This window comes from Populus alba, chromosome 8 (genome assembly GCF_005239225.2).
Source record: "Populus alba chromosome 8, ASM523922v2, whole genome shotgun sequence".
In the NCBI taxonomy this organism is placed as follows: domain Eukaryota; kingdom Viridiplantae; phylum Streptophyta; class Magnoliopsida; order Malpighiales; family Salicaceae; genus Populus; species Populus alba.
In genome coordinates, this window is record NC_133291.1 from 13,867,323 (window position 1) to 13,880,551 (window position 13,229).

The 13,229-nt window shown below is 33.3% G+C and overlaps 1 protein-coding gene across 3 annotated transcripts; it reads left to right on the forward strand.

The window, feature by feature from the left end:
* The first annotated feature begins 5,015 nt into the window (after nt 1–5,015).
* Nucleotides 5,016–12,854, forward strand: LOC118061087 (uncharacterized). Of its 3 annotated transcripts, none has more exons than XM_035074472.2 (18): nt 5,016–5,305; nt 5,375–5,621; nt 5,754–5,979; nt 6,255–6,313; nt 6,443–6,580; nt 7,797–7,871; nt 9,564–9,647; nt 9,747–9,808; nt 9,972–10,041; nt 10,985–11,060; nt 11,146–11,276; nt 11,411–11,470; nt 11,561–11,635; nt 11,734–11,838; nt 12,007–12,102; nt 12,205–12,285; nt 12,366–12,467; nt 12,551–12,854. In XM_035074472.2, exons 3-18 carry the CDS (start codon nt 5,790–5,792, stop codon nt 12,617–12,619), a joined length of 1,473 nt encoding a protein of 490 aa, XP_034930363.1. In that variant the 5' UTR covers nt 5,016–5,305; nt 5,375–5,621; nt 5,754–5,789; the 3' UTR covers nt 12,620–12,854. The 3 variants fall into 3 exon arrangements, with proteins under 3 accessions (XP_034930363.1, XP_034930364.1, XP_034930362.1); XM_035074471.2 differs by having other exon boundaries at nt 5,017–5,305; nt 5,761–5,979; XM_035074473.2 differs by lacking the exon at nt 11,734–11,838 and having other exon boundaries at nt 5,761–5,979.
* Nucleotides 12,855–13,229: the final 375 nt, after the last annotated feature.

Genomic DNA, 13,229 nt, shown 5'->3' on the forward strand with positions numbered 1-13,229 from the left:
AATGGCAAAAGGTGATGCATCCCAAATTACAAGCTTTCTAAGACAATGGTATTTAGACTTTCACACATAATTATTAAACTTGGACCGGCCCTGTGGGTGGACCCGGGGGTTGGACCGGTCTGGTTTTGTCAAAAGACTGGTCAATGCAACAACTCGGTCGACCTGGCTGGTCAACATGTGACCTGGGCGAGACCTAATTTTTTAAAAAAAATATATAAGATTTGAAACACATTAGTATATATACTTTATGTTCCCAAGAAAAAAGTTTATGTTTTTCAATATAGGATAAAAAACCTTTGGTTTAAATACTTCAACTTAAAAGGATAACATAGTTTAGTACATATACTCTATGTTTCTAAGAAAAAAGTCATCTTTTTTCAATGTGGCATTTTAAAATCCATTAGTATATATTATATGTTTCCAAGAAAAAAGTTATGTTTTTTTCAATGTGGGATAAAAAACTTTTATGGTTTAAATACTTCAACTTAAAAGCTTAACATAATATCTTTTCAGTGTTGAGATAAATTTTTTTTTTTAAAATATTCTTTTAAAACTTTCATTATTTATAATATGTATAGTCTCTATTTACATGATTTTTTTCTTAATTTTTCATATAAAATATTAAAACTTTAATTTTTTTTAATTTTTTCAGGTTGATAGGATGACCTATAAAACCCAGGACTTGGCTCCTTGGCTAGGTCAACCCCTGGGCCAGGTTTAATAACTATGCTTTCACATTTCTTTTGATCGAGAAGAGGCTTATAGGTTGTCGATGGGTCTATAAGATTAAACACTACTCTGATGATTTAATTAAGTAATACAAAGCACAATTTGTTTCTATAGGATTCACATAATTGGAGGGTGTCAATTATCAGGATGCATTCTCTCCCATAGCTAAAATTATAACAGTTTATTGTCTCCTTGCTTTAGCCGCAACTTGGGTGTCACCTCACCATTGGATTTAATAATGCTTTTCTTCATAGTGACCTTCATGAAGAAATATACATGTCTCCACCGCTGGGGCTTCGTAGATAAGGGGGAAAGTTGGTGGTGTCGACTTTACAAGTCATTGTATGATTTTAAAGCAAAACATCTCAATAGTGGTTCTTGAAATTCTCATAAGCTATTCAAGCTGCATGGTATGTTCAATCTCGAGCCAACTGCTCATTATTCACTAAAAACACAAATCAAGTCTTTCAGTGCCCTCTTGATATATGCTGATGATATTTTAATTACTGGAAATGATTCTGTGAGTATTGTTGCATTTAAGAAATTCCTACATGGTCATTTCCTTTTTAAAGATCTTAGTGATTTGAAATATTTCCTTGGTTATTGAGGTATCTTCTTTTAAGAATAAGATTTTTATTCCCAGCACAAGTATTTTAGAAATCATTGAGGATGCGGATGTTAGGTGTGACACCCATTGATACTCCTATAGACGAGGTTTGAAGTTGTCTGACAAAAGTGATTTACTAGACAAAAGTGATTCTTTGTTACAAGGTTCGTGAGTTATGCATATCAATTGACAGATATCTTGACTAAAGCTTTGGAAAAGAAAGCCTTTGTTTTTATAATTCGCAAAGTAGGAGTATAGGACATCCACTCTCCAACTTGAAGGGGAGTGTTAAGAAAATAATCTGGCATGCTTTCTTTATAGTTTATATATATATAAGATATTCTGTATATAACCATTTCCCTTTTATATTCCTAAATTGTAGTTAGTATTAATAGATAATGGCTCAATTATAAGATAAACAAACATGGAAGGAAAGTCACTGCTGTATATATATATACATCAATCAATATCAATGAGATCATTCTGCATGCCGAATTATCGGTATAATAATTTCACAGGAACAAAACATCCATCAATTCCTCCAAAAAGTAAATGATGCTAGGATTTCCGAACATGTTCGGCGAGTTTCAATCGGTGTACTAGGAGACGGAAACCATGAGCTATCTCCAAGCTTCATGGGAAGTGAAGATTTTGTTTGATCTATCTTGATAAAGTTAATTCCTGGATCCTTTTTTATTTCTAGGCATGAGCATATATCAACCACATAGCCCTTCCTTTACCATATGATGAGGGCATCAACATAAGCAGCATTTGCACATTCATACCTTTTAAATTCAACAAAGATTTTGATTTCTTGAATAAATTTATTTTGTCTATTTATTTTTAATATAGATTTTCAAAATAGGGTTTCGTTCATCTTTTTCTCTCATTACAGTTTTAGTACAATAAAAATCTCCATTATCTCATCTCTCATTACAGTTTTACACCCGCTCTCCAACAGCGACAAGGGAAGCAACGAAAGCAAGGGCGATTCCGATCACCATTGATGGAGACGCGAGGGTGCCTGAGCTTGGCGCGGCGGCCGGGGGCGCCATTTCCATGCCAGGTGTATGAACATGGCCCTCATGAGCAGCAGCAGCAGAAGCCATGATCAGAACAGCAACACAAGCAGCCACCATTGACACAGCCATCCCTGACGAGTTCATTCTGCAATATCTGCCTTTACTCGTCAGAAAGAATGTTGGAGTATTTATTACAAATGGGTTTTGCCAAGGTTTATATAGAGAGAGAGAGAGAGCCTTGCCTGGTTGACCCCTGATCTGTGCTCGTTATGGTCAAGGATGGTAGCAAATTAATGGCCGGCCTCTCCTTCTCAATCGACGCCGTTGACCTATGGTTGCTAATTTTTGTTTATAGTTTATACACGAGAGATGTACGACAACGTGTACTCCATTCTCTAAGGATGGGTATCGATAGTACTTGTCTTCGCTGCCGACCACGTTGCTTACAAAGCTTAGTTAGAGTTGAGATTAACAAAAATGAAGGGTTGACAACCAAAGGGTCGTTGACATTATACTAGTAAACAAACTATATCAAAGGGTACATGACGTTTTCATTTTTAATAAAATATTTTTCAAGATTTATGGTTTGGTTCCTCTCTCCTCTTTCATTTTATTGCCCATTTCATTGTTTTTTCTAAGTTTTTGTTTGTAATATAAGAGACTGTTTATTTTTTATGTTTTAAAAAAAAATTAAAATTTTATTTTATTTTTTTATTAATTTTTAAATTAATATGTTTTTAGTGTTTTCAAATATTTTGATGTACTGATGTTTTAAATTTTTTTTTATAAAAAAATTATTAATATATATTTTAATATAAAAATTTATTTGAAAAATAACTTCAATTTTAAATAAGCTTCAAGAATTTCAACTGAGTCGGAAAAATCTTATTAGAAGGAGCCAAGTTAAACTCCTTTTCAAAAACAAAAAAAAATAATAATTCAAGCGATCTTGTCAAGTGTATTGTGGCCTTGTTGATGTGAACATCAAATTATTTATTGATAGTTGTTTGTTTGAATTAATAGATTAGAGTTCATGTATGGATTGAGAGAAATTTGGAAATAGTCTTCTAGAGATTAGTTATTACAAGTGTCGCAATGTTTTGTGGATTATTTTGTTATTCACAATAAAGGATAATAAACTAGTTATTAGAAGTAAAATGTTTTTTTTTTATGAATTTTATTTTTCATTATTATATTGATCATAGACATGTCAGTTTTTTTTTTGTTTTTTTTTTTTTATATAGTTCAATGATTTAAATACCTTTAAAAACAAAAATAAAAATAAAAACTAGGATTAAGGGCTTTTAGGTTTTTACACTTCTTCTTTTTTTTTTGGATTTAAGGAAACCCCACCTACCGGAAAGCGCAGTTTGTGGGCCCAGATGAACGAGTAAAATCTCGACTGTCCCAGGTTCTTACAAGAAATGCACGCCCTTGCTCGAACTCAAGACTTGTTGTGCAGATCTCAAGCTCTTTGCCACCACACTACACCCCTTGGGACTTTTTTACGCTTTGATTACACATAATAATATTTTTGTATTTTTTTAATGGTTTTTCAGTTATAATCAATTTAAATAAGGAGTAAAAAAATAATTTCAAAATAAAAAGCCACACGCCAATAAATAAAAAGCGATTGTGCTTTTTGTGTGGCATATGCGGTGTCTTCCGGTAGTCAAAGGCTGCCTTTAGTGATGGTATTAGAAGCATTACACTATCTTCTTTGTAACGGTTAGACGCACGTGCAAATGAGCTTTGATTGAGCTTTTGTTAACTTTTCTTTCTTTTCTTTCATGTATTTTCTATTCTTGCCTTATATTTTATATTATCCCTTTTTAAAAAAATTAAATATGTCACATCAATTTGTATTTGTATTAATTTTACCTATCATTTTTTTAATTGTTATTTATTTTGTTTTTAATATCCTTTGAAGTTTTATTTTTATTTTTAATTTCATCTCTTAACATTTTATTTCAATAAATTTTTTAATTAAATTTAGTCATTTTTCTTTTTAATTGCTATTCTTTTTGTTTTTTATCCCTTTTTTTTGTTTATATTATCTTTTAATTCGACCTTTTATTTTTTTTTTTATTTTTATACCAGGTTTTATCTTTATTTTATGATTGCTATTTTTTTTTTGTTTTTTTTTTAATGATTGAGAGTTTTTGCTTCATGATTTTTCGAGTTTGCCTACAATGAAGTAACTCATTCTCATGACTCTGATTAATGAATTTTAAAGATTAGCTTGATTTGACTATGATATTTTTTTAGATATTTTTTAATTAATTTTTTTTCATTTTCATTATGTTACTATTAGGTCTTCAGCTTCGTGAGTTTTGTTATTCTGTTTTTCTATGAGATTATCTTGATTTCATATCATAGGTTAATCTGAATTAACATAATTTTTTATTTTATTTTTATCAATTTTTTCTTATCAATTTTATTGTTTTATTCAATTATTTTTATACACGGGATTATCCCAACCCTACAAGCAAGATAAAACAGCTTCATTTTAATGAAAATAAAACAATGTAGTAAAACATCAAAGTCAATCAAAATTAACCCTTTTAATTCTTAATCCAAGTCTTGGATTGGGTGATCAACTGGGCCGAAGTCTTGGATTGGATCATCAGCTGGCCGGGGTTTAATTTGTTTGGTTTAGTTGACAGCCTCGAGAAGATAGTGTTAGTTTCAGAGTACCTCTCTCACTCTCTCTCGAATCTCCATAGTTTTGACCTGAGTCGTGTAGCCTTTTAGAACATCCATCCCGGAGACCCCGCCGCTTTATCATCATTTAAGGTTAAGCGTGCCCACGTATGTATAAGCAGTAAAGACCCCCCCTCCCCCTTTCCTATGCGCATAATCACCACCACCACCATCATCTAATAAAAATCCCTCACCTATGGGCTTCACTTCGGCTCTCTCTCTATACTCCCTCTCACATCCGAAGGTAAAAAAACATGTTTTTGTTATTTTTCTCTCGGAGCATAGAGAAGTAAACAATAATAATTGTCAACAGGTTTCAGCTGGGGCCCATTTCTTCATTCTCATCCGCTAAAGCACAGACTCCAATTCCGAGGCGAACCCTTTAACGGTTTTCGAAGAAGATGTTTTGAGGTTTAGGAGTGTGGTTGTGAAGGCGGCTGCTGCTTCTGGACGTGGCCGCAGAGTGTACAGTCAGTCTCAGCCTCCTTTGATTAATGCTCCCGTCAAGCAGGTTGCCTCCTTCATCGTCCCCGCCGGAGTCTTCGTAGCTGTCACTTTCGGTATGCAATTTTTCTTTTTTCTTTTTTTTTTTAAAGATTCATTGCCTCCAACCCATGATTCAGCTGGTTTATAGATAGAATAGCAGCAGTGTAGAATTTGAAGTAAAATGTTTCGCTAATTTGTGTCTTCAGCTGACAGTTTTGTGGAAATTGGTGGAGAAACTTCTTATGCCAAAGCCAGCAAGGTCTAGTTTATCGGCAGCAGAAAATAAGTCTCCTGAAAGAGGAATGAAATGGTCCTTTGCCCCTGGCACTAATTTACTATCAGGTTTCACTGCCAAAGTCGACAGGGAGTCCAAGCAGAAGCTTAATGAATTCGCCAAGCAACTCAGGGCTTTCAGAGGCGTTGACATGTCCGGTATGTTGCGCCTTTTACTCTTGAGGCTTTCCCAGTGCAATTTCTATTTTTTGCATTTAATAATCTATCCTGGTACCTCATTGGGGGGGGCGGCGGGCTTAAGCGCTGCTTATTGATGCAGAAAAGATAAGATACAAATAAAAATACTAAAAATCTCCAAGGAAATGAAAATCGAGAGAAACTAAGTACCTTGTTAGGATCCAGGTGGCTCCCCGCTCTAGTTCTTTCCTAGCAAGTAGACATTTTAAATGCAAACCTTTCCCTGTCTTTTGCAGGATGTAATTTTGGAGATGAAGGACTATTTTTCCTTGCTGAGAGCTTAGCATACAATCAGGTTAGAGTTCTTCAACTAGCTATGTCTGGTCTCTTCATCATTATAATAGCATTTTTCTATGTCCTAGTTGTACATTTTGCAAGTGTGATATTGTTATCTTTATGAATTTTCTAATGTACTGCTTTTCAGATTCTAGAGGAAGTGAGTTTTGCTGCAAATGGAATAACTGCAGAAGGAACAAAAGCCTTTGACCGTGTACTTCAATCAAACATTTCTCTAAAAACTCTCAACATTTCTGGAAATCCTATTGGTGATGAAGGAGCCAAGGTCAGCTCAAGTCTACCTTTGTTTGAATAACTTTGCAAATAGGAAGAAGGTCATTTGGATACTTGATATATTAGACATGAGAAAAGAATATCTCCTAAAATTTTTGGGCATGAAGAAGATTCCAGATTAATATGTGTTTTTGAACTTAGATGAGTTGCTGTGTTGCTATATGGTATATTCTCCTAAGCTGGACAATTAGATGGAAAGGGTATTTTAATGTTTATTGCAGGCTGCCGCAATATATTGTCATGTTTCTCAGAGTTTGGACATGATAGATTTTACTTCACTTTTTGTTCGAACCAAGCTAGCATACCTTTTCTGTGCAGCTACTTAGCAATTACATGTAAAGATTAACTTTCTTCCATATATAGAAGCCCTATTTTGTTGAAAACAATGAACTGAAAGTACAACTACTAATAATAGCTTATGGGCACACTCCATCTAAATGCAGTTAAGATAACTATGAACCTAACATTGCCTTGCTGTGATACCTTAATACCTCTCACTAGAACCAAATCATGGACCATTTGGTTAGTGCATTAGGTTTTAGGACTTTCTCTTATAATTTAAATCCACACACACCAGCATTTTCTTTACATAGAAACCAAGAAAGAGAAGACATATATTAATAGAGAGGTCTCTGGGAAGAGAGGCCTTGCGATTAGTCTGTATTTGAAACCGACTCTATAGTTTTCATTGTGAATTTCCTATTGCCTTTGCTTGTTGATGCAGGCCAGAAGTTGAATTACATGAATCTCTCATTTGACTTTCCTTACTTTTCCAATAAATAACTAGATCAACTGGTTGTCAAAACACATCTGCTAAAGAGACTCATTGAAGATGAATGTATAAGGATGACCAACAATCCTGATGGATTTTAATTCCGACTATTCAAGGAAACTCTAAGTATTCGCATCCAACATTGCCTTTCAGATATCGTACCCTATACAAAGAGTTCCTGTTACCTTTTAATAATTGGTCATACTCCAAAGTAGAATTCAGTTTGACATCAATATAGGCTTCTTATGGTTTTGAGCAGTTCAAGTGCATGGCTACCTGCACAAAAAAATTAAAAAATTGATCATATTCATGTTCATGAGAATTTCTTCGAACTTCAGTTTGTACCTTTTTCCTTCCATGGATTTTATATTATTGATGTTAATTCTTACAACCTCTGGTTCATGTGATTGATGATGTTTTCATTTTAATTTAATAGATCCTGTGTGAGATATTGGTGGATAATGCTGGTATTGAAAAGCTCCAGCTGAACAGTGCTGACTTAGGTGATGAGGTAAAATTCACTAGTTATGTGACGCGTGTTCCGTTATAGGTCATATATATTTTATTTCCTATAAAAAAATTGTATATGCAGATTTTCTCAACGTATCTCTGTAGTTTAAAAAAATTTAAATTCAAATAATTTTTTTTATGTATGCATGTAATCAAATAAATCAAGAACTATATATGCAAATATATAAATAAAAAGTCATTAACGATACTTAAAAAAATAAAACTTGAAAAATCGAGAGAGATGTAGATCAAGATATTTAATCTCGAAAGACGGAACATTTACCTGGTTGTGTTTTGGTAAATTTATTTATTAAAATAATTTTTTTTATTCAAGCAAACGATAATAGAAATAGAGACACAAATTAAATTTATTGAATAAAATAAAAGGAAAAAAAGAATCATGCAAGGTTGTACATATTAAGAATATTATCTGAAAAATAAAGTTTTTTTTTTTATTTTCTCATCCATACAAAAAGATAAAAAAAAAATATAGATGAATCAAAAAAACTCTTCAAATTTAAATGCATAACTAAAAAATAATCCTAATTTAAAAAAGGTTCTCTAAACAAAATGAAAGAGAGAAGGGGTACTAATTTGAATATAAATTAAAAAAAATTAGAGAAAAAAACATAGAAAACCATTAATTTTAAAAAAGAGTTGGAAAAAAAGAAGAAGCAAAGGCCACACACTATTGGGCCTGGCAAGCTAGGCCTTCCTGCATGGCCCGTTTTGTCGGGGCCAACGCTCGGGCCTACCCTGGCAGGCCTGCACTAATGGGCCCTAATTTTTTTTAGTTTGCAAGTCGTCCACCCTAATTTTTTTTTTTTTAAAAAAAAAATCAAACGACATGTTGATTGCTGAGGTAGACGACGTGTTGTATGATTTGCCCAGATTCTAGCCATTATGGTGGCCGTGAAATCAAGGCTTTAGTTTTTTTACTCAAACACCTGTTTTTCAACCTATGTTTTACTCAAAACACCTATAAAACAATGTAGAAAACCGTGATAAATCTTATCTATAGCCTTAAAAAATTCAAAAACACCGCCCTAAAAACCAAAATCAACCCGAAACCAAAAATTAACCCGAACTCATATATGTTTTTTCACGAACTTTAAAGGTAAAAAAGCATCTAATATAAACTCTTCTCATCTAATGGAACCATTTGATATAAATATCGTCCATTTTTAGTGATCTAAATCGGTGTCAACGATACTTTTCTCTTTTCTACCGCCGGAATCCAGTGACCTCCCCCCCCTCTCAATTAGGGACTAAAAAAATAACAAAAATTAATTTTTTCACCAAAATTGAATTGGAAAAATATTGAGATATTGAAATTGTATAATTTGTGTAATTCTTAAAATTCAAGGATCAAAGTGCATCTTTTGCAAAACTTATGACATGCCATTCATGTTTGACACCTTTTTTCATTTCGGTTCCTCTTCTTTCAATTCCACTCTTTCATAAGAAATTAAAATCAATTGGTTTTCAATTAGAACTAAATCACCGGAAAAAAAATTGTGGACCAGATTGAAAAAAAAAATCTTGCATGGGCCCATCCACAATAATGTGTGAAATGATGAACAGTGGAGCCTTGCACAGGGAAAAACCCACGCCTTTTAGAGTTATACTTGAAATGTACAACTGAAGGCATATACTGTGCCGTGTGCCTAACTGTCACCTGTTTTATTTTCAGGGTGCAAAGGCTATTGCTGACTTGTTGAAGAAAAGTTCAACCTTGCGTGTGGTTGAACTTAATAACAACATGATTGACTATTCTGTATGCTGTTACCTCAACATGTTCTAAAATTTGGTTTTATATCTGAAGCTGCTGTGTTTACTGTTTTTGATTATTTTTTTCCTTTTGGAATGCAAGTAGGGATTTACAAGTCTTGCTGGAGCACTTCTTGAGAATAATGCTGTACGAAGTATATATCTCAAGTGAGTGGAAGACATTAAATTTTGTTATTCAATATTATGCGATATCCTGTTTATCCAATCAAATTGTGTTTTTAGCTGGACAAGTTCTTGACAGCTTTAGATATGTATTTCATATTAACTTCTTTCTTTATGTTATTTTGATTGACATTCTATTATTGTTAAGTGGGAATTATGGTGGTGCTTTGGGGGCTAATGCTTTGGCTAAAGGGCTCGAGGGGAACAAGTCTTTACGAGTATGTAATTTTTTTTTTTTTGTGCAATTCTCTATATTCTACATGGGTGGAGTTGCGCTCCTATATGTTTCATTTTGTGTATGTGGAATCTTCTACCTAATAATAACATCTGTAAAACTAAACTAGAATCATCAAAATTACAAGTCATGTTTCATAAGTTGCAAATGTACAGTACATAGCTCAATCAAGCCAATTTAATGAGTTACCTATGTTCACTGATTGTTGATGAAGTTCAGTTTAAAAACCTTGACATCAAGAAAGTTTGGATGTGGATAGTTTCCAATCCATAATTTTAGTTTTTCAGGTTTAATTAATCACATCTTGTTACATTAGAAACAATTGAAGTTGGTTTAGATCAGAGGATCAATTTATTAGCCTCCATGCTGCAATAGTTGGAAAACAGGTTCCTAGTGAATTGAGACTTTGATGATGTAGATGATATTGAGAATTATCTGAGAAACTGTGGAAAAGTCAAGGCATGTAATATGGGATTTACTGTCTTTGCTTATGTTTTTGAAGGGATGGAAAAATATCATCATTCAGTCTTCATAAAGATTTGCTATGTAAAAGGCCTGAATCAAATAGTTGAATTAGATAGTCCAACTGGATGTGGATTATTCAAATAGAGATTCTTCCCAGTAGAAATGGATGAGTTCAGTATTTATTATTTTTAAATTTTTTTTGCATACAGCCCTTTTCTCAGTGAAAACGTTACACTTACCACAATGAAAAACAAAAAAAAAGGTTACTACGATGTAGTTATTCTGCAGGTTGAGTGAAACCAGCTTTTGCATTGTATTCTTGTCTTTATTTGGTAATATGGGAAGTTACCTATTGAATACTTATCTATGTTTGGTTTTGTTATTTTCTGATGAAATACCAGTGCTATATAGATCTTGCCTTAACATGGTAACGAGATTCATAGCTAGATTATTTTGTTCAGGAACTTCACTTGCAAGGAAATTCTATTGGAGATGAAGGAGTTCGTGCCTTGATGTCAGGTTTATCTTCAACCAAAGGTATACGCATCTAGACATAACTTATATAATTCTAGTTATCAATTACAATTATCCAAAAAGAAAATATAAAATATTTTTTCTTCAGCAAAACTTACGCATCTAGACATTGGCAACAACTCAATTAGTGCAAAAGGTGCCTTTTATGTTGCCGAGTATGTCAAAAAGAGCAAGAGTTTATTTTGGTTGAACATGTACATGAATGACATAGGTGATGAGGTAATGAAACAGTGAGAATATCCACATCTATTATACAGCTTCTTTTCTTCTTTTTTTAATGTAATCGATATAATGCTGAAATTGCTCTTTAACATCGACTTGCACTATGCTGTTATTTCCTGTAATTTTTTCAGGGTGCTGAAAAGATCGCTGATGCTTTGAAGCAAAACCGTAGTATAGCAATTATAGACCTGGTAAGATGAGAATGCCTTACTGTAATAATCTCTCATTTGCGTCCATTTACCACTTTTTCAAGAGCTCTTGAATTATTGCTGAGACTACAGGGAGGAAATAACATACACGCGAAGGGAATAAGTGAAATAGCTCAAGTTTTAAAAGATAACACTGTAATCACAACGGTAAGTCCTTTACCATGATTTGATCTTTTTGTTCTTTCAGTTTGGATATGATAACTCTCTCCCCACCCCCACCCCCACCCCCACCCCCCTTCTCTCAGTTGGAAATTGGTTATAATCCCTTCGGACCAGATGGAATGAAGGTGTTATCAGAAATTCTTAAGTTTCATGGAAATGTGAAAGCACTAAAGCTGGGTTGGTGCCAGGTAGATCCATATACGTTCATAATACTTTGATGTTTTCCTAATTTATAAGCAGCACATTAGGAAACTAAGAATGTGCTTATAAAAGTATAGGTACTGCCAATAGCATGACTCAATCTATATAGTTTATTGAAATTAGTATGAATAACATGACATGTAAATGTATTGCAGATAGGAGCAAAGGGCTCAGAGTACATTGCAGATACTTTGAAATACAACAATACAATTTCGATTCTGGACTTGCGAGGAAATGGGCTCAGAGATGAAGTTTGTCCCTGTACATTATTTTTTTAAGGGCTTTTGGGCCATTTTGGTCACTCAATTCCATTTACTCATTTTCCATTTTCCATCAAATTAAAATATGTGCAGGGTGCAGTTTGTCTGGCTCGCAGCTTGAAAGTTGTCAATGAAGTTCTAACTGAGCTTGACTTAGGATTTAATGAAATAAGAGTAATGAATTGTTCTTTTATTGAATCTTTATTTACAAATCAGCAGCATTTTGCCCCGTTTCAAATTGATTTTGCATGCAGGATGATGGGGCTTTTGCCATTGCTCAAGCCCTCAAGGCAAATGAAGATGTAAAAATCACCTCTCTAAATCTCGGAAATAACTTCCTTACAAAATTTGGGCAGGTAACCCCCTCACCTTCCATGAACGCCTGTCATTTTGTTTTTCTGGAGTGTTTTTAATGGAGGAAAACTATTATACCATGCAGAGTGCTCTCACCGATGCAAGGGATCATGTATATGAGATGAATGAAAAGGAAGTGAACATCGTTTTCTAGAAAATCGATCGCCGAACAGGGAAGCAGCTTGTCATCGTATATTAGAACAGGAGCCATTCTTTTTGCTGTTCTTCTGGCTAGTTTAGGGGATACTTCATATGTGAGGTTCGAATTTTTGAGCTATAGCCAACATCCATGGATCCAACATTTGGAAGTTTTGAGGTTGAGAGATCATATCATAGAGTCATTGTTACTTTTTCCGATTTACAATTAGTTTACAAGCTTTCTTGTAGCATTCATCTGCTCCTAGTACATATAACTAGCAAGCACGCTCGGTGTTGCGGGACTGTATAATTTGTTGAGAGTTTTTAATAAATTATTACAAAATTAAATCGTACCAAATCCAATTCTATAAATATCGATTTTAATCCTGAAGAAGTTACTGAAAAGCACATCATAGTAGTTTTTTTTTTAAAGTGTGGTTCTGGTTATTTTTTAAAGTATTTTACATAGTATTTTATGTATTGGAATGTATTAAAATAATATTTTTTTAATTTTTTTAAAAATAATTTTAAAATAAACACATTCAAATAATTTAAAACATACAAAAAAAAATAATTAAAATTTAAAGTATTGAATAATTAAATGGTGGCATGGAGATAGACGTTTG

Excerpts from the sequence above, each read along its gene's own strand:
- LOC118061087 (XM_035074472.2), top strand. The coding sequence starts at position 5,790 with ATGCCAAAGCCAGCAAGGTCTAGTTTATCGGCAGCAGAAAATAAGTCT. Across the intron at positions 6,314-6,442 it reads AGAGCTTAGCATACAATCAG|ATTCTAGAGGAAGTGAGTTT; the intron begins GTTAGAGTTCTT and ends ACTGCTTTTCAG. Across the intron at positions 11,636-11,733 it reads ATAACACTGTAATCACAACG|TTGGAAATTGGTTATAATCC; the intron begins GTAAGTCCTTTA and ends CCCTTCTCTCAG.